Below are 23,600 nucleotides of genomic sequence, written 5' to 3' on the forward strand. Positions count from 1 at the left end.
GGACTGAGTGTTCCAGGTATTGAAGAGGTTTGAGGAAAGGAACCTAAGAGACCTCAAACAACAAAAGCAGACATCACTTTTTTCCCCACACCGGCCCTGCCAGTGTTCGGCTAAGGATGGTTTGCTCATAGATCACAAAGCTTGGGGAGACAGGGCAAAAGCAGAAGTGACTGAGACTGTGGAGGCAAGGAATAATTGAGGTAAGTCACCACTACAGGTACTCAAAGACAGCATGGCTTTCTGACTAGATCTGAAATTATGGCAGAGACTTGTGCGAGGCTCAAAGCCTTGCAGTTCATGCAGGATACAAGCAGATTCCTCCTTATTTAAGTGTGCAATTTGCAAAGTTTAAGTAAGGTGAACTAGGATCACTTTATGATCATACCAAATTACAGCTAGCATTAATAATAATTCCAAAGTTTCTATGCATGGAAGCAGTCCAAGGCTTTTGCTTGTTAAATGCAAACTGAATTTTAAAATGAAATCATCTCTGTGCATGAGGACACACTGGCTATAAATGAAATGTCTGATTTCGACCCAGAAAACTGCCACTCGTGCTCTTTTCATTCAGCTCAGCCATTACTGGGCAAACCATTGTTTAAAAAAAAAAAAAGCTTAAAATAATAGGGACCAGCATGAGGTTTGATTTGATATAAGCACAACAACTCCTGGGATATAAATACCCCTGAAGGCTAAGCTGGTAGTTATAGGTGTTTTCAACATGATTTTCAAGTGTATTCCCCACCCAGTGATTACCTAAAGTAACCCCCCACCAACCCACGGTTCCTAAATATTGCTCTGTTTCTTTTATACAATTAATTGTAACACATGAAGGAGAGCTGTTTCGCCAACTCCCAGTTTCTGTCACACTCGCGTACAGTGAGATATGTGTTGAGACCTGCTGAGAACATGAATTCTTGTACATTGTGCAGGTGACAAGGTGAGTGGGTAAGTATAGGGCACTTGTACAGGCATGTTCAGCTTTGTTTGTACCAAATTATTGTGTGGAGAAAAACACAGGGGAGGAATTGTACCAAGCAATGTGAGAGTAAAAAAGAAGTGGGAATAGACAGTTCCCTGTCATTTCACTGACTGAGATGTTTGTTTGTTTGTTTTCTATGTGCACAGCAGAGATCATTTTTTATGTAAATATCTTGAATTGACAGATGATTCTGTTTTGGGTTGTCTTTTGGCTTTTTTCAATAACTAATGCTTTGCTCATTACCGTGTGACAATCATTTGAAGCTGTCATGACCTGCTAGAGGAGATGCTTCTTAAAATAACTGTCCTAGATACCTATATACCAGCATCCACTCGTGAATGAAGGCTCTGCCAAAGAAGCACGGCAATCCAACATTCCAACATCCACAGCAGTCAACTTTTCAGGAATAAAACTGTTTCTGTTTAGAAGTAAACAGCAGATGAATGTCGACTTATGGCTCTTCCCAATTATCCCAAGTCAGACTGCTGAAAAAAAGTTTCCCTGTAACGAACAAAGTAGCAAAACAAGGTCAAGGGCCTTTATTTTGGAGCTGAGCACAGGTATCGCCTGCAGCAAATATCTCCAGCTGCTTTTGGGATGATATAGACCCCCATAAAGTGAGCTCATTGTGTCTTCCTCCTTACTTCCTCTTACTCCCACATTACACCATCCACACACACACGCACAGCCACAGAAGATTAGGAGGATGGGAGGCAGTTATGCTCAAGAATGACAATCTTATCATTGAGTATTCAGCTTTTGGGGGTCATCAGGCTTCAGTGCCAGGAAAGGCCTCATTCTTTTCTACCTACCTATACATGTTGTCCTTTCTTAAACGAAGATATATCATAATAAGTGTGTGTGACTATGTGAGAAATCCAAACGTCTATATACTGAAAGTTCTCATGCCCTATCATTGATACAAAATATAGCCCGATGAGGCGTTATAACACCTTTATAACACCAGTACAAACTAACTGATCTGACACTAGTAAAATGTATTAGCTGGTGTGACTTCTATATTTCTGACCATAACCATGAAGTCTTTTTCCGAATCCTCCGTTAATGTACAAACAGCATCGCAACAAAGCTTTTATGGCAATCGATCAAATTTGAGTTTTATAATAAAAAGGCTGTCATATCACACACGAATGGGACAGGGTGACAAGTAATGGAAAAAGTATATGTGCGAGTAATGGGTGAGCAATAATTCAGAACGTCTAAAAAAACGCTTCCATTTGTTACATTTTCAGTTGCTGTTTTTAGAGAGGAATAAAAGCCAGAGAAGTTAATATTTTATGACAGCTGAGCTGGACTTTGATAAGAGCTATCTAACAGAAGATGCATCCAAGTCTTTAAAACCTTTTTTGGACTGGTTCCATGGCACTGCGCATGTTTGAGGTATTACAACAAAAAGGTGCAGAAACGCATTGTAAGGTAATAACCAATCAAGTATGGGCGGATGCAGCTCAATAAGGAAATATAAAAGGACATTTGAGATATTTAATTTTAGGACTTCTTGAATTCATGAGCATTAGTTTCCATGCTTGTCGCGGCACTAAAGGTTCCCATTTAGACTCCATTAAAAATACATTTTCCCCTACACTCCAACTGCCAAGGTTATGCAAATGCACGCACTACAAGAGCAGTAGTTGGCCAGCCATACAGAGCCAATGAATAGTGCAGACGACCTCCTTATCTATTAAAACCCATGGAGGTTGATGGTTTGGTTGACCTAATGTCTCATTTGGATGCACATAATAGCATCTGAATGCAATCTAATTTCGGGCTGGGGGGTCTCACTAAAAGCTGAGCTCTAGTCAAAGTTGCCTGGTCTCAAAAGGAGACACTGAGATGACATTAATGTGCAAAAATTGTTTACTTTTATTATTCATAATTAAACCTCTTTCTGTATCCTGACCCTTATATCTCAAACAGAGGATACATGGGCTGTATGCTGGGCAATACAGTAGTTGTCAATGGATAATGCAATGTTAGCTGCACAGAATAAATACCCTTCTCTCATGCACACACAGTCCTTCCAAGTCAGTGTCTTTCTCTTTCTGCTTGTGCCTCTCTCTGTGCCTGGTATTCCATCTCCCTACTTCAGGGCAGTAATGAGTGTCTGGTATTCTGCACTTCAGCATTGAAGCCCTATTCATGCTCGATCTCCTTTACAATGCACTAAAAGGATTACCCAATTAGCTGCTATTGGATGTCATCGTGTGTGTGTGTGTGTGTGTGTGTGTGTATGTGTGTGTGTGTGTGTGTGTGTGTGTGTGTGTGTGTGTGTGTGTGTGTGCTTGGTCAGTAGATAGATGTGTTAGCAGTGAAAGTGAAAGATAGATGACCGTCTCTGTTCCACACTTCATTCCCAGTTGATGTTCTGCTGGAGGCCACATTACTCATCCCCACAACTCAGTCTCGTGAGAAAGACACAAGATAGAGAAAGTGCGTGTGTGTGTGTGTGTGTGTGTGAGAGAGAGAGAGAGAGAGAGAGAGAGAGAGAGAGAGAGAGAGACGAGAGACTGAGGCCTTGACAGCCTTCAGAGAATGACAGAGAAAGAGTATTACTTTTCAATAATTCAACCTATGCACCGATTAGTCTCTGTGAAATACTCAGCTGTCATATGTAAACTGTGTCTTCTTCTCTTCGCACCGTAATTGGTGATTTTAATTTTCACTGTCATGTTGGGATAATAGGAATGTCCATTTCATTGTCTGTGAACCATTATTTACTTAGTGTGAGCCAAAGATTGATTCCAGTTATCTAATGCGTTACATCACACTGTGAGCAGCGCATTCATCATTTTGCATTCAGAGGATCGAACCGTAGGCTATAAAGATTCATTTAGACTGACGTGGCTGGAAGCAATAAAAGTGCAATCCACATTTTACAGGTAAAAAGTTGGGACACACTAATGCCTTTAGCATAATTCATTTATCATTTTACAGCTCCTCATGGGGAAACCTACAGTAAGCTCAGTGACATATACTGACTGTAAAATCACAGTCTGGTTTAATATACACTGATAAGCAGGCATGCATGCTGTGTAACAAATGAGTTTTTGCTAAAATAGTATGCGTTTGCATGCATCTCCATTTTTTTAATCAAAAGTTAAGATTAAAAATTATATGCATACAAATTTGAGCATAATAACTTTACTAGAGATGGCACGATACCACTTTTTAATGTCCGATACCGATTCCAATATCATAAATTTGGATGTCTGCCGATACCGATATGAATCCGATACAGTGTATTTTGTAATCAATAAAACTTCTTTTTTATAAATATCTTACTGTATTTTGTATAAGTTCATACTCAAGTTTAAAAAAACAAGACACTGAAGCTATTCTGCTATACCTGTATGCAAAAAATACACTCCACCCAAAACATTTTATAGTTCAGCAACACTGATCAATTTAATAAATTTAAACCAACATCATCCTCCCTATTCTGGTATTTTAAAGAGTACTTAGTGGAAATATTAAGCAACCTAACTAATAGGGTTGCCAACTCCCAGCAAAAATTAGGGAACCACCCCCCTTCCCTTAATCGATGTAATCAACTTTAATTTAATGCAAGTGTAAAACAAATGCACAGAAATCAATTATTTTTCTACAATATTTAAATAGATTCAACATCTTGCTTCAACAGAATTGCAGACTGCACAGATGGTACCTTCCCAAAGGAAAAAGTACTATAGCTTACTAGGGTGTATATTAGACTTATTAGTTGCTATATACAATAATGGATTTCTATACATTTAATCAGGTGACCACTTTTGTTGTAAGATTCAGATAATTATTTATTCAAAGTTTTTAAATGACATAATAAAGAAAAATATTTCTTTGTGCCCCCCTTTTTCTGTTAATGCCCTACCCTGGCAAAACTTTGCTAGACCCGCCCCTGCACAGTTACCAGCCGTCAGCTACATAGAAAAGGATCCTGGTGTTATTTGTCTCATAACTTCCCTTCAACTCATTCATGTCACCTAAAAGGTAAACCTGTTTCTCCATCACCTGTTCAGCTCTGATGATTCAGTAAGGACATCTCCTGGTTTCATCTTCATGTTTCCCTCTCACCACATATCCAAACGGATATCATGACCAGCAAACATCAGCTGATACTAGAAAGTAATATTAAATAAATTTTAACAACAGCTTTTCACCCTTTAACGCGCTGCTGTTGTTTATCCGCTGGTGTCCTCTTTCTAGCGCAAAGTGGGCGATAAACAAACAAGAAAGACGAGACTTGTGGCAGAAAAGCCGATCAGCTGATCATTGATCAGTTTCATGTTTGAAGTAATAACAGGAGAGGGAGGGGGAGTGAATGAGAGAAGTAGATGCAACTGAGCAGCAAAGACGGAATAACTCCAGCTTTGTGTTTATTTTTTAATTCTAGCTGAAGTACGGGACAAATCGCTTCCTTTTCACCTCAATATGGAACTCTGATGGTCAGTCCAGCTGTGGCTCAACATATCAGTTGTTAAGCTTAACGTGGAAATACTATGCAAACATTCAAGGATGAACTTACACACTTGCTTTACTTATCTGGGATAGTTTTCGCCGAGATGAAATGCTGCGGTTAGGAAGCATGTAGCGAGGCTCCAAATGCTCCAACAGACCGCCAACAGCCGCTCTATCACGTGACACATACTGCTCCGATGCGCCGAGCTGGGTTACGCCAAGTTTTATGAGTTTTGTGAGGTGATTTTGTGATACTTCAGATCGGACTACATATTTCTCTCCGATATCCGATCCAGTAATTTAGGTCAGTATCGGACCTATACCGATACGTAATATCGGTATCTTTACTGGTAGAGAACAACAACTGCAGATTTTGTACATTATTTAGTAATAATTTATATTCTGTGTAAATTGTTGTATAAATCTTCTGTTGTTCTTGATACTCTGTATGGTGTCCTTACATGTCTCCAAAAAAGTAGTGATGTAACATGAATAGAATAGAAATGCTGTATTTCAAACTGTAGCCTTTGTTCAGATGAGGGGTTTAAGATATTGTTGAGCATTGCATTCTGGGAAGTATTTTTGAATTGATAGTCATACAAATGACCAAATATCAAAATATCTCACCCTTTGACCACTTCATGTTTAATTCAATCATTTAAAAAAAACCACCTGTAATTTAGGTAAGATAATACTTGTTTTGTTCAAATGTTCAAGTTAATTAAAGTTAGCTTAACTTACATTAAAAGCCTCAAACAACAAAAACTTAAATGAATTTTAGCCTTACGCAAAGCAAAACAGTAGTTAGAACTAGTAGCTTAAATTTTACTTTAAGTACGCTGGCCTCTGAAATGTAAGGAAAACAAATGAGATTGATGATGTTGAATGCACCAGAGAACAAAGAAGAATAAGCTGCCCAAGAATGACCTAAAAAAACATATAGTGAACCGGAGAGATTAGCCATGCATCTGTTAGAAATTACCATAAAAAGAGTGAGAATTAAAAAGATGCCATCTGGCACAGTGGCAGTGTAGAGGTACAGTGAGAACAGAGGAGAGTTTCATGGTCATTGTGAGACAGGTATAAATCCTGGATGTTTATAACACACTTACTGCTGCCTGCCATTGGCTGGGCTAATGGATTGGCTATGCTCTGTGAGTGTGTGTGTGTGTGTGTATGTATGTGTGAGTGTGTTTTCGGGTAGAGGAGTGGGGGGTGGGGAATAAGGGTGTGTAGTGTCAGCTGGTCCTGTGCGGGGTAGGGCTTTGTGTCAAGCAGGTCAGCTGGGGTTAGATGACACAGCGCCCACGCTCACACACACACACACACATCATCCCCTGCCTGCACACAGAGACATACACAATAAGCGAGTGCACAACACTCTTTTGTGCAGACACTGAAAAACATGCAGGCAGTCAGATATGTGATTAGATATCTGCATGCATCCACACACACTCACTCTCCCCAGTCCCAACACACCAGAGGTCTTAAATCACGCTTTCCCCTCAAAGGCTGTGGAATCAACTGTTTACATTGCTTATTAAATTTTTCGAATGAAGGGGCAATGAAAAGATTTTCAAATTGCTATATTTGCGTCAAACAGACGTGAAATTGATCAGTTCTGAGTACCATGTCAGTAGTAACAAAAGTAAAATGTCAGGATCATTGTTCAGAAAGCAGGCTTCAGGGTCTGAACACGACTAACTGAGGAACAATGGCAGCCAGCTGAAAGCATGAGTGAATAGCCTCGCTGAAAAAAATTATGGCACATCAACAGAAATATTGTATATTATTACATAAAGAGCAAAAAGACTGTGAAAACACTTTATGGTGAAAGGTTTCAGACAGTATGATGCAATATGACTCACTTTTCTGCAATTCTGTCTGCACATCCAGAGCCCATAGTATAGAGCTTTGCTTCTTTGCACAGCACGCTATTAGTTCAATTTTAAACAAGTGATTTTTGTCACATTGATTTTTGTTTCACATTATCAGTATCAGTAAATCTGCTGTGTTCTGTCTAGATGCATGGCAAAGCACTCTGCTTCCTCACATTAACACAAAGTATATGTTTACTTGTGACAAAAATGGGTTGTAAGATTTAAACTTGTTTTGTCAGTTGCAGAGAAAGGCCATATCTTCTCCCTTGTTGTTGTTTTTTGTTATGTGGATCACAGTGCCTAGTATATTTTCCTGTTGCTGGGCTTGATTGTATTTCATCCACAAGGGTTTTTGTCAACAGTCTGGGCTCTGTGGGATGCTGAATGCTTTACTGCCTTAGAGAGAGCTGGACTCCAGCAATGACACTGTGAGAGTGTGTGCAATTTGTGTTGACACGCAAAGTTGTGTGTGAAAGAGTGGGTCTGTGGGTGTATGCCTGAACAAACAGCATAAAGGCAGAATGGTGGTAAATCGCTCTAAAACCGATGCTCTCCAGCGCTCTTATTTTGAGGACTAGTCATTTATTTAACAGTCAAATATGGTCCTGGGCTGTTTGGAGAGAATACATCAACTGGCACAGAAGAGTCCACACAAAGAAGGCACACTTCAACAGACAAAGAGCCAAAAGACAGAGGGCGAGCGCCTTTTTTTCTCCTTAAGATGAACTGTTGTTTATTCAGGGTGGGTGCAGGGCACCAAGTGGGACGGATGGATGAGGGAGGGACTGATGGAAAAAAAAGGAGAGAGGGAAGGATGAATGGGCATAACACAGTTAGTGGATGCACAAACGGGGTGTCTGCGGGTGATTGTGCAGAGTGGAGGGAGGTGCACTGTGAAGGGGGGGAGTGTAAAAGATCTTTTGTGAAGGCTGAGAGTTAATCACTTGAGCGGCACACGCCAGTTCTATGGAGCACATGTTGTACACTGGATCCCCTGAGAGGAGTGGGAGGTCCAACAACACACATACACACACTTGAATTTACATGTCAGTTATGATGCAAAGCCGGTTACAGGCTGAAAAGAAAAGCAGGAAGATCCACCCCCTTCACAAACAGTTAGCAGACCCTGGCCGTGGTGATAGTGTTTGCATTTGCTGCTTGTTCGTTCATACACACACACACATGCACACACCCGCGCGCACAGAGACGTACACATGTCTGCTTTTTTGTTTTCTTCGGTGACTGGATAGATGACTCTGCAGCGGCCTTGCTAGAGATGGATGTTTAGTTTGACCTGGCAGTAAGTAAAATCTATTGTTCATTACATCAGTCCCATGTCAGCGGTAGATGCTAATATCTGAGAGTGATGGTGAAGGCTAGAGTTTAGATTTAGCAGCAGTCATTCAGGGACAATAAAACAGCAGCAGACACAGGCATGTCAGAGACTCTTTACTACAGTGGTGCACAGGACTGCCTCGCTTTAGACTCTTGCGAGTACGAATTTACCATCATTAGCCATTATTCAACATTTTCAGTACATGTTTAGTTTGTAGAATATACTTCAAAACTGAAGCAGTGCTGAAGATGTCTCTTATTATTAGTGGTCTTTGTGTATTTCTGGGTGTGCTTTCCTTTCTTGTATTCATCTATACTGATCAAAAAATATTTCTTTTCTGCTAAAAGCCCAATATACTTTTATTCTTCTGTATGAATGCCACTCTATGTCAGTTGGTGTCTTGTTGATTTTAAAAACATTTTTTTAAATGTCTTAATTCCCTTACTTTTGTTTTAGGGTTGAATAAAAAGTCCCAGCCTTGATCAGCACTCCCTATGAGGCATCTCAGAAACAGTACAATGAGAGTTAGTTTCCTTACAAACACTGGAGGGCAACCATAAATTATGAATTAAACTCAAGCCAAATGCAATAGCTTAGATATATATAACTTATAGGAGGTCGTTAGTCACAGGCTTTGTTGCTGTGGCCATTATTAAATGCTTAAAAGCTCAGGACCATGTGGTTCTAGGAGCCCTTTATCTGCTGCCAAGGGGACTTTTCCCTTGTGGGTTAGAGAGCATGATAGCAACATCTGGGGTCTGGTTATCTTTGAAAGAAGGCGAGGAAAATGAGGACAACTGCACAGTCACACTCATTACGTGTGACTGTGCAAATAAATGTCCTTGTAGACTGTAATTAAAAATATTAACTACATAAATTCACACAGGTTCTGTGCACTTAATCTTTATTTCATAATTTCTGCCGGTCTATCTGTAATATGTTCCAAAACAATAGCAAATAGAAAATGATATTCAGATGGCAGCCCCAGCCAATTGTTGAGAAGGCAGTAAGTAGTCTAATTGCCAGTTTGTTTAGAGGAAGGGCACCCAAAGGGTTATTTGTCAAATTTAACAGCTGAGTCATAAATCTAAACATACACAGCCAGGCAGAGTGCCAAGATAGACACTTTTTTTTCACTTTGTTTGCTTTGCAAATTTAAACACCTGCTTCAACACTGCACAATAGACTGAACAACAATTAAACAACAGTGATACGCATCAAAAGTAAACTATGAGTTGAGTAAACTAAAATAAGGCTGTATCCTTTCCATGGAACAAAAATCTTCTGTTTAATGATACTGTGCATCCTTTATGTTTATCCTTTTCTTGTTTCACAGATGAAGCCACTGACAGAACCTCCGTGGGGTCACGAGATGTACCTTTCCCTTACTTCAGTGTAACCTCACCATTTAGACTTTAGCTGCATCTCGCCCGTGCACTTGCCTACAGGACCATGGGTAGCGTCAGCAGTGTCCTCAATGACAACAGCCTCGGCAGCAAACACTGCAAGGCATCTCAGCACAGGTTAAAGGAGGGAACAAGCAGCCACAGAAAGAGTGGAGGTTGCAACCTTGACGGGTTACTGAAGTGCGGCTTCACTCAGGGCTCCTCATCCTCCACTCATCCCTCCAAAGGCCTCTCCCACTCAAGGTCTGGAAGAAGCGAAGATTTTTTTTATATTAAGGTGAGATGACGTGTTTTTTGATGGCATGTGAGAATGAAAAAATTACAACATGCAACGGTGCTTTGGGGTAACAGATTTATTTTGTTTCACACAAGGTAAGCAATAAACCAAGGTCAACGCACCACAGAGAGAGATCAGCGGAGGGACAGGTAAACAGAAATGGGAAATCTGATGGGCAGATGCAACCAAAACTGCTGCTCATGTCTGGAAATGTGACTGAGAAGGTGAGCCTGGTGTTGTTGTTGTTTTCTTCCTCCATGCTTAATCGTGTTATTCTTAGAATATAAGACAAGATTTAAAAGGTTAAGCACAAAAAAATTAACCGATTTATTCCAGCTGTTTCTCATTACAGCTGTTGCTAGGCAATCAGACGCCTACAAGTTAGTGCTCAAGGCTACAAAAACAACAAAAAAACTGTAAATAAAGTAGCAGGTATAGCCCATGTTTATGAAAGGTGGGGCTAATTTAGGGAAAGATGTCCCTTGGGCTTGCATTTTTCATATGGCCAGCAGGTGGCAAAAAGAACCTGATGTAGAATTTAGCTTACGGTAATTTATTACCTCTGTTAACCTTTTTCTAATAGATGTATGGTTTCCTTGACTAGCTTCATGTTATAGGTCTTGCATTGTTTATTATAAAGAATAAAGCAGAGCTTGGCTACTGTAATGATTGATTTTCAGTCAGATTCGACCATCTTTCCTCTTCGGCTCCATCCTCTAATCCAAGGTGATCAATATATCCAAGACGATGGTGCCCACAGGCTTCACAGCCACTGCCCACAATCCACTTAATTGAAATTACAGCAGCTATCTCATTCTTTTATACAGTTTATACATCAGACACAGTCAGGCTGGCAGCTCCCTCCAGCATGACGCTAACTGGTTGCTAGCTGAGTTCTTTTTCACAGTCAGGTGAAAAAGAAAGTTTTCACAGGACTCTATGCAGTCCATGGAAAAACGGGGTAAACTGCGACTCAGTAGCTTGTAGAAAGACCTTTAACAGCAACAACTTGAAGTAATCATTTTCCACTTGTTGTGGAGGATTTCTGGTCCACTCTGCTTTTCAACATTGCTTCAGCTCATTCGTTTATGCACAGTTCTCTTAAGGTCCCGTCACAGCATTTCAATTAGGTTGAGGTCTGGACTTCTTTTCTTTTTCAGCCATTCTGTTGAAAAGTTGCTGCCGTGCTTGGGGTCATTTTCCTGTTGCATGCCCTCAATTACTGAAGAAAAAGAACAAAAGAAAGAAGCCCTAATAATGAGCCCTCCACCACTGTGTTTAACAGATCTTATGAGGTGTTTGGGCTGAAATGTTGTGTTCTGTTTTCAACAAACATAATGCTGTGCATTATGGCCAAACATTTTGACCTGGAGGTGGAAGATCCTCTCCTGTTCCTCCTCCTCCGCCCTGTTACGACCAACAGTTGTCCTGAATGTTTTGCACTTGTAAATAATCTTTCTCACTGTATAATGACAGACTTCAGATTGTGGCCTTATATCCATAGACCATATAACCATAAAGATGGGCAACAAAAATAGTTTTACTGAGATCATTGCTGATACTTGCTGTTCTGGAGCATTTACACTAAAAATTCTGCTTTTATAGAGGCACCCACACTTGAGCTGATGGTAAATTAACAGAGTATATTTCATTAGCATCACCTGACTGCTAATTACTCTCATAATTCCTACAGAAGCAGTAAGGGTTTACGTAGACTGCATAGAGTAATGTGAAAAACTTAATTTTATACATGACTGTATATGTCATAGGCTCCTGTGTGGAAGATGTATGGAGCCATTGTGATGTCAGTCTATGGTTTATCAAGTCCAAGCAGGCAACGTCACAAGCAAAGACTGGATTTGACTTTTGCCCAGTCTGCTTTTGTTTCTCAAAAAGAGACCCCCTTGCTGTTGGCCATCATAAAAAAGAATTAAACTCTAACACAGTTTCATATGTCTTTAGTTTCCAATCCTAGATGCTGCTGCGTTCATCTTTGACAACCCACAACATCAAGCAAATAAGTTTAAAGTAATACATTTAGATATTAATTGAGATCATGATGTACTGTATTTTCATGCCCTTATAAAAAATGTAGCTTCACTATGCTTTCCTTAACTGGAACAGTTGCTATGGTTATCCTGACAACCATTAAGAAGTCATGCTGAGTAGCTGAAATAGACTTTAACAACCTCACAGCGAAGTGGAGGATAAAACAAGCACAGCAGGTAGTTTAATAAGTAGCAGCTATTCCTCATAACCTGTGTAGGACCTTCCCAGCTTATTAATCACTCCCTCCCAGATTAATGACCTAAGGGTGCCTTGATCTTTTCAGAAAAGTCTTCTCTGTGCCAAGAATACCAAAGCAAACAGCATCGTCTTCTATAGGTTTTTAGGCCTCATGAACGGGGCTTGGCTACCTTGAGGAGGAGGAAGGGTGGGATTTAAGTAGACAGCACAGACTAAGGAAAAATAAAAAATAAAGCGAGGGATCAAGGGCCAAAGAGAATTTGAGAGATAGAAAGAAAAAAACATAAGGAAAGGCATCCCAGCCATGAAGTCAGTGTGAAAGAATGCTGAGTTCACAAGCTTTACCTCTTACACTTCAGCAATAGCTCATATTATTAATATCACTGAAAAGGGCTATTCATCTTCCCTCAGACAGCACATGGAGGAGAGATATGGGATGCAGAAGGAAGGAAAAGAGGACAGAAAGAAGCGAAGATATGGCACTGCTTGTGACATTCTTGGACAGCCCAGATGGGGCATGTGGAGTATAAGTTCATCTTTGAAATGAGTTTTCCCTTTTTTGACAGTCTGGTGAATTTTACTTGCAACTACTGCTGTGTGTCTTTTAATACCGGCAGTTTGTAGAGAAGCAATTCTGCACGCTTCAGTGGTTCTATTTCTAATATGAAAAGACAGACACAAAAAAAATCTATCCCTTTCATTTGTACGGACTTCCAGCATGTGACAATATTTATCTATGTAAAGCCAGTCATTATGATTTTTAAGTTTAAGAATGTGACTCATCCTCAGCCCTTTATACTTCTGTGAAAAAGGACTTGCTTTTGGCTGTGATGTTAACTAAGAGGAACCCAGTGAATATAAATACAAAAGTAGGGAAGAAGAGCCCTGACTGTGTGCCATTTCACTCTTCTAGACTTCTGCTGAGAAGTCATCGGTCCGTTCCACTGCCTTCAAGTGCGTAAATCCCACAAGGACTTCATCCACAGAGACAGGCCACAACAGCCTGGACCACATCCTTTGTCCTCTGAAGAAAGCAAGCAATCCAAATATTAGAGACAAGCGGGACACTTCAGGTTTTCGTCTATATTTCACGCATGGATTGATGCTTTAAAATACATTTTGCTTGGGTTGAATGAAAAATTAAACGAACGTACCCGATGTTATCTCTTTCCCCTCAGGCACTCTGTCCGACTCTGGACGCAACTCCATGTCTAGCCTTCCCACCCACAGCACCAGCGGCAGCCTAAGTGCTTCCACAGGCCCTGTCAGTCACAGCGATGGCAGCTCCGCTCCTGCAAATAGCCTCAGCGAGGGAGTACAACCCAATTTCTCTCCATGGGTCAACAGGAATAGCGCTAACCTTGACTGTAGTTACGGTGCTGATTTAAACAGCAGTGGGTTGGTATCTAAGGCTAATGAGGACGCCGGCTCCCCACTCTCTGCAAATGAGCCAAGCGCTCTCTCTGAGACTGCAGGTGGGATTCGGTCTCCCATAACTACAGATGAGTCACTGATTGAACGCTTGGAACAAAAGCTGCTGGAGAGAGAAAGTGAACTACAGGAGCTGCAGGTACAGAACTGTCACGTGAACAAAAAGTAGAGGTTAATAAAAAATAAAAACCAGCATGTGCTCTTAATCACGATGAAAATGAACACTCCTTAGTAATTAGGCCTTTCACTTTGCAACAGGTGAGTTTTGAGGAGAAGGAAACAGACACCTGCCAGCTGTTTGAGGAAAGACAAAGGTACTGTGCTGAAGAGATGGAAGGGCTGAAGCAGCGATGCTCCACAAAGCTACGCCAAGCGTCCCAAATGGCTGCAAAAACACAGCAAGCACTCCAGCTGCAAGTCAGCCAGCTCCAGGTCAGCCCTCGTCTGCCTTTATTTAAAACCACGTATTCCTGGGTCATCTTTATCCTACCAACCATATTTCATGTAACACTTGACCACTTGAATAATTGAAAGGAAAAATAAATTCTCATGCAGGCAGAGAAGGAAAGGCTTCAGGAAGACTTCTCTAAGCTAACTCGGGAGAAGGAGCTTATTGAGCTCAGACTAAAGGCTTATGAGGCAGAGAGCACACAGCTAGCTCCGACCCTCGAGGAAACTCAGTGGGAGGTAAGTCATGGGTTATATATGTGATATACTGTAAGTTAGACATGAAAGCTTGTAGCATGAAAAACAGTGTAATACAATATAGAGCTGAAGTGGGATACCAGCTATCCTTCCATCACCAGAGAAAACATTTGAATATCTTCTATGTTTTATGCTTTTTCATTATCACTTATAAGAATTGACTTGAATTGAACTGAAAGCCACTTGCACTGCATTCAGTGTAGTGCATATTGATACGTTTATATTGTGAGTAGCTGCAAACTTAACTCCTAAGAATTTGGGAGAAATGCTGATTGATTTTCTATATATATGATCTATATATACAATCAAAGAGGCTGCCAAGGGAATTATCACCAACTCTGCAGCTCCCTTCAACTCCAACTCCAAGAAGCTTTTCAGCACCTTTCACCTCATTGTTTGGTTGCTGCACTAATCTGATTTAGTCTCACCAGACCCCTCACTAACATTTATCAGCAGCAAGAATCTGCTCTGATAAACTAAGCTTAGAGAACACAGCTCTTGAACACAAGCCTTTAACAATTTAAGGTGAAGGAAAAAAATAGCTACAAGGAGTCCAGAATTTTATTAGCTTATTTATTAACTATCTATTTTACAGTTAATCTTTGGCACGTGAAAGTGTTGCTTTTCATGCGTACAATCATTCCTGGCAGAGAAATGTATTAATGTTTTTTTTCACGGTTTCTGTGCTAATTTTATAGATTTTTATAAGACTAATTGTAAAACAAAATTTACAGTTGAATCCGTAATGCTGTGGGTATATGCTATCTTGAGGCAAATACACCCACAAAAAGACACATTAAGGGGCAATTCAATATTAAAACAGCATGAGGCTAAGCAGTTGTTTACGTTTCCCTAACTGCCTACTTTATAGAGGATAATTCACAGTTTCATCTTCATAATTGTCTTTTGTCTGAATGTAGGTGTGCCAAAAGACAGGAGAGATCTCACTGTTGAAGCAGCAGCTAAGAGAGTGTCAAGCGGATGTCAGCCACAAGCTGAATGAGATAGTCGGCCTCAGGGCATTGCTGAAGGAAAAAACAGCAAAAATGGAGATTCTGGAGAAACAGAACAAAAACCACGAGGACAGTCTTCACTCCCGCACCATAGACATTGAGGTTAGTCTGCTGATTGCAGTTTACACCACTGCAGAGATGAGACACGGACATGTGCATAAAATGCTCACACAATGCTCATATGACAATAGCTTGGAAGGATCCCTGCAATCATGTGCTATATTTGACTGCCGCATGTTGAGTAAAGTGTTTTCAATTTCCATGTTTTAGCACACTTAATTACAGTCCTAAAAAGTGAGCTTATTTGGCACTTTGTATAATTAGAGCCTGTTACATCCCTCACAACAGTCTTATAATTGCTGCCTAGGTTCTGACCATTTTCCGTTTTTAATTCAGGTGTGCCAAAATGAACTCCAGCGCAAAAAGAATGAGGCAGATCTTCTGAGGGAGAAAGTGGGCAAACTGGAGAAAGACATTCAAGGAATGAAACAGGATCTAGTCACTGCCAAAGAGCAAAGGCTGCAGCACAGTTTGCAAGTCAGAACCCATTCCCCGTCTCAGACAGAAAGCCAAGGTTCAGAATCCACAGACCAGGGGCGAGAGGGAGAGAACAATGAGCACACCTCCACAGAATCCCTCCAAAGAGAGGTGGACAGACTTAAGCAGCAGCTACGGGAGGAGAAGATTGCTCAAAAGAGGCTAGCCAGCAGCTTTGAACAGGAGAGGCAGACGTGGAACAAGGAGAAAGACAGAGTTATAAGGTATCAGAAACAGCTCCAGATCAACTACCTGCAGATGCACAGGAAGAACCACGACCTGGAAAGGATCCTGAAGGAGCTGACAGCAGAACTGGAGAGCCGGACAGAGCTAAGCATGGATGTCGCCTACAGCTCAGGGTTACAAACTTATGACGATGTTATTGCCACAGAGATTTGAAAACTGACTGCTTTTTTCAGCCGTAGAAAATTATCTGTCTCTGTGTCTCAGGCAACGTCCCAACTGGAGTTCATTCACTGCTAATTAGTGTGCTTAAAGAGTTATTTGACGGAATAGCTTTTGGTGATGACAGTGTTATCACTTGTTTAAAAGTAAATACTAAATTATTTAATATTCGGGGGGGGATTGTTTGTTTTTCTGTCTAACAGGATCACTTAATGTTCAGCTGACTTATTTCCTTCATGATTAATGTCTGATGGCAATGCACAATAAGCATGGTAGCTGCTTAACATCTGTCTCTCCCAGCATGACCAAATGACAAAGATATCATCTACTGTGAGTCTGGGCTTCTTCCTTTTAATTTGCTTAATTAATCCACCTCACTGTTATGCTCCCACATGTTGTATTCGTAATGGGATTGAGCATGGAATGTAGTTTAAGCATTTTTTATTGGTCATTTCAAAAACTATACACAATTATAAATCGTGGCTATTTTCTAGAGACACCGGTGTAACAAAAGAAATCCACAAAATACATAATGAAGTCATGTTAAGCTGCCATGCATTGTGAGTCTTCTGCAGTATAATGAGAGGTCTATATACAAACAGACAACAGTGGCACTAATACATCTAGCTCTTTAAAGTTCACTTGCGCGATTAGCAAATTTACACTGATAAACATTACTGAAAAGAAGTCAGAGTCCTGTTATCATGTATACATTAGTCCACTGAACACATATGTATTTTTAAATGTAATTGTTCAAATTTGTTTACTACAACCAATTCTACAAACACAAGCAGGGATTTAAAATGTTCACTGTGCATCTCTCTGATAAAAGAAGGACTGTGTATGTGTGTCTGTTCTTCATTATTTTCAGCCGCTGCTTATCTGGTCTTCTCATTTGCTGAGGGTATTTTTGTGGGCCAAAGGAAGCAGTGATGAGGGCTCCTGCTCCTTTAGTTAAAAGCTGCTTTTTGTTAGGCCTTGGGAGTTTCCTGTTAGGAAACAGGTAAGAGACCTACAACATTACCTCATATGTGGCAGCCACATGCACGGCAAATTACTACACCTTAAAGATCCAATGGATGATCTCCAGTGGCATCTCAGCCCGCACCCCACCCATATTTTTCCAGAACTTAATGAAGTACAATATAGACCTCTAACAGACACCAAGTGTAAACGTTGGCATCTATTTTGTGCTCTGTGAGAAGGAGACAGATTGAAGGGAGCTGGATAATCTACAATAAAGGCAAATATTTTAGAAGTTTAAAAAAGGGCGATTTTCCAGTAATGTCTATCTAAACCGTTCATCTAACTTTGCGAAAAAGTAAGCTGGCGATGCTCCCACTGGAGGCAAACAATCCTTCCTAGCTACAGTCCCAGCCATTTGGCTCTAATATTCTGGAGCTATTCCACTTCCCACAAGGGCAAAGTAGTTTGTGAAGCAAAAGTTTAACTATTCCACCAAGCTCAACACTAACATAGACAGACAGTGAGGCAGAATATATGATTCTACCTGCAGGTCAGGAAAGATTTGGAGGCAGACAGACTAAGTGGAATCTAAGCTGGGTGGCTGTAACCAGTAGGCACTCAATACAAAGTACTTACTTACTTACTCTAAGCCTAGGCACAGAAACTGGTGAAACAAGGAAAGTAACAAAAGGATGGTGGACATTGCAGCTATGATAATGGTTTTAAGAAGATGCTTGAAACCCCATTTTCAAAAATAAATCAATCAGCCAAAGAGCAACTTGCATATCATGGACAAAAATCTTTACTAACTCATCCTGGGTTAGTATGAACATAGCTGATTAGCAAAGAAAATCAAACATGTTGCAAATGGTTGCCTTTTGTGCATCACAACTTGTAATTTTGACAAAATTCTTGTGCTCTATTTTGAAATCAAGATTATTCAAAATTGACTTTTGCTTCTACAAAGATATTTCAGTGTTTCCAATGCTGTGAAATTGAAATAAAAACAGAACGGCAATATTTTCAACTGAACTAAACTAAACTAAAACGTTGGGAGAATCAGGTCTGATCATTGTTCTGAGTTGCCCTTTTTCAAATGTAGCAGACATGAAGACACGCCCTTGGTTTAGGCAAGGGTGACAGCTGGATAGAGCATGCAGGAGAAAAAGCGTACTTCCTTTGACTTTAACAGACATATACTACCTGCCTGATTCTCACGTAGCATTAGGACCTTGCAGGTAAAAGACTGTTTAATCTTCAGTCTGACTGCGTTTTCTCGTGCTTTTTTGCTGTGTAATGTCTAGAAAAGTTCAGCACTCCAGTGCTTTTGTCTAAGCTGTTTCTATTTGGAAACTGAGGAGGCAAACTGATGTAGTGTTGAAAGCACAGGGTTTTTCCATTTAGGCTTTAGATCAATGAATTTCCTTGCTCAACAGTTTGGGAGCCTGGTTTATTGGCTTTTATTCCATAATGCACCAAATGTTTTTAGTGGCTGACTGTCTGGTTTGTAGACAGGCTAATTTAGCCCCTGTATTCTTTTACTATGGAGCCATGCTGTTGTAATACATGCAGAAAGGTTTAGCGCTGTCTCACAGATGTTGTCTGGCTGGCACCATGGAAGAGTTTAAACTCGCATTTCTGGATGAAGCCACAATTGTGCTCATTGATGATGGTTTCTGGAATTGCTCTTTGTCCTTGTAGTAATTTTCTATTACAGAATTGTGTCCATATTCATGTCTGAAGATCATGGCCAGTAAATAGAGGTTTTCTTCCTGTTCCCGCGCTTACAAGCATTGATCCACCATCTCTGGAACTTTTAATCTGATACATTAATAATGTAGAAGTCTCATAAGGTCACAAAAACCTGTGGGTTTTCTTGGGTTTAAAGGGTTAAATTAACGCTTTAAATATGAAGCAGAAGTCCCACTGCCCCAATATTTATTATGTAACACATCTATAGTTTAGGCTGAAAATCCATGCTTTAAATATGATTCTGGTTTTTGACTGTAATTTATGAAGCCCTGCTACGTAGCAAAGGCACTGAGGAGCCACTCAATAAGCATGGTTGAGATGTCTGAGGAGTACTATGCTCGCTAGGTGCTTTCAGTGGCTAGCCCTGTATCTGACAGCTCTTCTTTTTCTCAGCCTGACAGCATGGAGACAGGTGGATCAGCATAGTGTACAAAAGCTTTTTCACACCCCCAGGCTGGTGTAGGGGTAAGGGACAGCCACTGCAAGGTCAGTAGGAGTTGCAGAGAGGCCCAATACTGCATTCTGGTTTGCATCACGACAGCACATTACATCAGATGTGAGCTGGATTTTTTCTTTCTTTCTTTGTTATACACACACTGGCTGCTTCTTTGGAAACCGGTTTAGTGGGACTAATTTTGCCAGAAAACAGATTAAAGAGCTTTCTCCATCTCCCAAAGAAGCAGCACCAATTCCCATTATGCCTGTTTTTAATCATTACTACAACTATCTTTTAATATGTTTCTCAACTGAATTGCATAAGGGTGGATTTGATGAGCAATTGCTAGAATTAAACTCGTAAATAAATATGAGTGTCAGTTCTTCATTATCATTCTCCATTCCTGTTGGACTTAAATAATAGGAAGATTGTTTCCCTCTCCCATTTAATCAGCTAATTTCGGCCTTTTGATACCACTTCCTTCCTTTCACAACAGCTCGTTGTGTCTCAGCTTCTGTCATAAATGAGCTGATGAGACCAAATCAGAACTGAAATCAAATTAAGGCCCATTGTCAGTGCGCGTGGCTTCGTCACCAACGTGAATGGAGGACCACACTGAAGAGATAACAAGAAACTCAGAGTCGCTGGTGAAAGAAAATAACAGAGCTGGGGTGGGTGGCGGATTTCTTCCTCAAAATAACCACATACAAAACATCAACTATATTTACACAATTGCAATAAAAAAATGCAATGTTTTTCCTGTGATTTTGAAACGTAGCCATTTTAATGTGTTTTAACTGATAATTAACTGAAAAATATATTGCATGCATACATATTTATTGTGGGCTTTTAATAATTTTACAAATATCGACCTCTGTCAGCTGTATCATCTACTGAACAGGGGTTTTCAGGGAGGATCCGATCTCTTTTTATAGACTCAGCTGAACATACAGAGTTCTGGTCTAGCAGATGTCTGAGTATGACTGAACAGCAGTTAGACAGCCATCAGTAGACTGGGTGATAATTTAGCCCTACCCTGCAGTGACATGATAATAATGCACTCATATCCTGCTGTGTTTCTTCTGATCGGCTGATAGTCAAGCACAAAAGGGCCTGAATTCATTAATAACACAGAGGAGCTTTTTCAGACCTGTTCAACATGCAAAGCGAGGCTCTTTGGTTACATTTTTAAAGCAAACATGTGAATTAAAATTCACACCTGAACTACCGAGGAGGGAAAAATGTACTCCTATGACTCTGAAGCACTGCATTTCACGGTCCAAACCTGACTTTCAAAAATATAATAAATATTCCATACTGGTAAATAATAGAAGAGTCAATGACACCGTATCAGTTTCTGCCTTGGCCTCATTACTCATTACACACTCACATACTCAAATGTGCTCCATCCGAACTATACCCCTAAGCAATTAGTTGCTCTAAACTATCAGGAGGCCAGTTATTCAGGCAACTATTTCATATTTTTATTGGTTTATTCAGGGGCCTGCATGCAGACCAAGCTATAACAAACACAGGCTCTGCAAATCCCCAAGCCTCGTGCAGTCAAAAAAGTAATTGGGGAGGGAGTCCCAAAGGGTCCTCACATACTGCTGAAGCCTTCGCTACCGACATGTTGAAATGGCAGCTGAGGTAGATAGGTTTATGAGTGTTTATGAGGAAGCGTTACTGTGTGTGTGTAAAGGATATATACAGTAAGTAGAAGAGGTGGCTTGAATATTTTGTGTGAACAGGCCTGGAGTCTTTAGACACTCACTCGTTGGCTGGGAAACCATCTGGTCCCCCAACCCCCCAGCAAGGTTGCCCATGGTTATAAATGTCTGTGGCAATGTCAAATTCTGTTCGTGAGGATGGGGGTGGGTGGTGGGCGGGCTGTATGGATTCCAATTTAAGCCCCTGCTGCTCAAAATTACTTAATTAATTCTATCTCTCACACAGAGAGAGAAACTTCCTTTGTAAGTAATTCTACCATTCATCACCATCCGGCTCTTTTATTCCCAGGCTTTGCCTATTATCAGCTTGTGAAATAGGCAGGAACAGTCGAATGGAGAATTTAAAATAAGGCCCATTAGTGAATCCATAACATTAAATAAGCAAAAACTGTGAAAATGAATTGACACAAATGTCCTAATCATAAGGCAGGCTTAAAAATGCATTCAAATGTTTTCTCTATCAAACGTATCCCAGGAAGATTCATAGTTCCCCAGCTATGTCAAATAATGCGTGTGTGTATGGTTTTGTTTTTATTATTGTTTAATTAAAAATGAAATACCACAAAGTCATGCAGTTAGGTCCATATATATTTGGCCACTGATACAAGTGTTGTTTTTTTACCCGTTTAAAGAAACATATTCCAGTTATAGTTCTGTAATGGACACGGATATAATGTGGAGACTCTCCACCTTCATTTGAGGGTATCCACATTATCCACATGGAGATGTGGATAATGGCCCACAAACAAACAGCAACTGAAAGCTGCTGCAGTAAAGGACTGGCACAGTATTAAAAAGGAGGAAACCCAGCATCTGCTGATGTCCATGAGTTTAAGACTTCAAGCTGTCATTGTCAGCAAAGTATTAGAAATGAACCTTTTATTTTCAGTTATTTAATTTGACCAACGACTTTTGAGCCCCTGGAACGAAGAGATTGAGTTTGTTTTTTTTGTTTTTTTAAAAAAAAAACACTTTAGTTGCTCACATTTTTAAGCAATGAATTAAAGCTGAAAGTCTGCACTTCAACTGCATCTGAGTATTTTCATTTAAAATTCATTGTGGTAATGTACACAATCACAATCAGAATAAAGTCATCTCTGTCCAAATATTTATGGACCTGACTGTATATGCTTATGAAAAAAAAAATGGGTGTATTATTTTTATACATGTGATGAGCTCACAACGTTACACAACTCCCATGAAAATAAAAAGTATGCCTGATTTCACTTCAAATTTCAGTATCCATGACTTCAAGGTCATCTTTTTGTGCACTTCTGGATCTGAGCCAGCACTCAAGCAGTCAATGTGGAGTTCTATAACCAGAGGTGGGCTAGAATAGGTAAGGTGGAGTTCAACAGGAACAGGAGAAACCATGAAATAAACTTCAAAGATCAAAAACTACAGACAATCGGTGCAGCGGACACTTTTCACTGTTTTTAGAACTTTGCTCTTTTCCGCAGCTGGCTGACTGACCAACAACAACACAAGCAAGAGGGGCTTACAGACTGCCTGTACTACATACTTGACAACAGAGCTCGCCATCACCAGACTGCAAACGCACTACCTCTGCTGAAAAATAAATTCTGCTTTATACATTCTGTATCCACGAGTCCGAGTGACGTAAATTTTGTCATCAGATGGTTAGAGGGTCTGTCTGGATGTTTTAATGTCTGCCTTGTTTTTTTTATTCTTGTGACCACACAGACTTGTTAAAGAAGTATAACAGGAATAACTACTCAGCTCTTGGGTCTCCAGCTATCCAGGTTCCCAACTGAGTACATTCTAGGCTAAACCAAATGTGTAACCAAAATTCAATTCAAGTCAGGCCAAATTTAAATAAAGTATGGTTTTTGATTTTTATGGGTTCGCCGCATAACTTTATGATCACACCTCGTAAATGTTATACACACAATAATTTTAATTATGTGTGTTAATTTTTTACACTGACTCTGTGAACTGAGACAAAGTGATCATATCCCGCGGTGATGATGAAACGAAGGTGGGTGGCACTGCATCCATTTAGC

General features: G+C 40.2%; 2 protein-coding genes across 5 annotated transcripts in view; one reads left to right on the top strand and one right to left on the bottom strand.

Annotated features, from left to right (window-relative positions):
* On the top strand, positions 1 to 18,522 carry lzts1 (leucine zipper, putative tumor suppressor 1). Of its 2 annotated transcripts, none has more exons than XM_086313968.1 (9): positions 1 to 200; positions 10,008 to 10,354; positions 10,450 to 10,578; positions 13,515 to 13,674; positions 13,780 to 14,171; positions 14,291 to 14,464; positions 14,588 to 14,719; positions 15,658 to 15,852; positions 16,147 to 18,522. In XM_086313968.1, the coding sequence occupies exons 2-9, from the start codon at positions 10,124 to 10,126 to the stop codon at positions 16,684 to 16,686; spliced, it is 1,953 nt and encodes a 650-aa protein (XP_086170094.1). In that variant the 5' UTR covers positions 1 to 200; positions 10,008 to 10,123; the 3' UTR covers positions 16,687 to 18,522. The 2 variants fall into 2 exon arrangements, with proteins under 2 accessions (XP_086170094.1, XP_086170093.1); XM_086313967.1 differs by lacking the exon at positions 1 to 200 and adding an exon at positions 8,445 to 8,635.
* Positions 10,375 to 23,600, bottom strand: part of hspb11 (heat shock protein, alpha-crystallin-related, b11) — an 18,536-nt gene continuing 5,310 nt past the window's right edge. The window contains exons 5-6 of one of the 3 annotated variants that reach the window (XR_015131814.1): positions 13,756 to 23,599; positions 10,376 to 13,625 (exon numbers count right to left, since the gene is read on the bottom strand). Coding sequence is in view for 2 of the 3 variants with exons in the window: in XM_086313970.1 (XP_086170096.1) it covers positions 23,507 to 23,599 (93 nt within the window). In the remaining variant the exon portion in view is untranslated. Of the gene's footprint in view, position 23,600 lies in introns of all 3 variants that reach the window. The other 2 variants (XM_086313972.1, XM_086313970.1) reach the window with 2 other exon arrangements.

The sequence above is a fragment of the Aulonocara sp. 'chitande type north' Nkhata Bay genome, linkage group LG12 (genome assembly GCF_057382095.1).
Source record: "Aulonocara sp. 'chitande type north' Nkhata Bay isolate Kocher_YH1m ecotype deep benthic linkage group LG12, A_spYH_male_GT1.1, whole genome shotgun sequence".
NCBI lineage: Eukaryota > Metazoa > Chordata > Actinopteri > Cichliformes > Cichlidae > Aulonocara > Aulonocara sp. 'chitande type north' Nkhata Bay.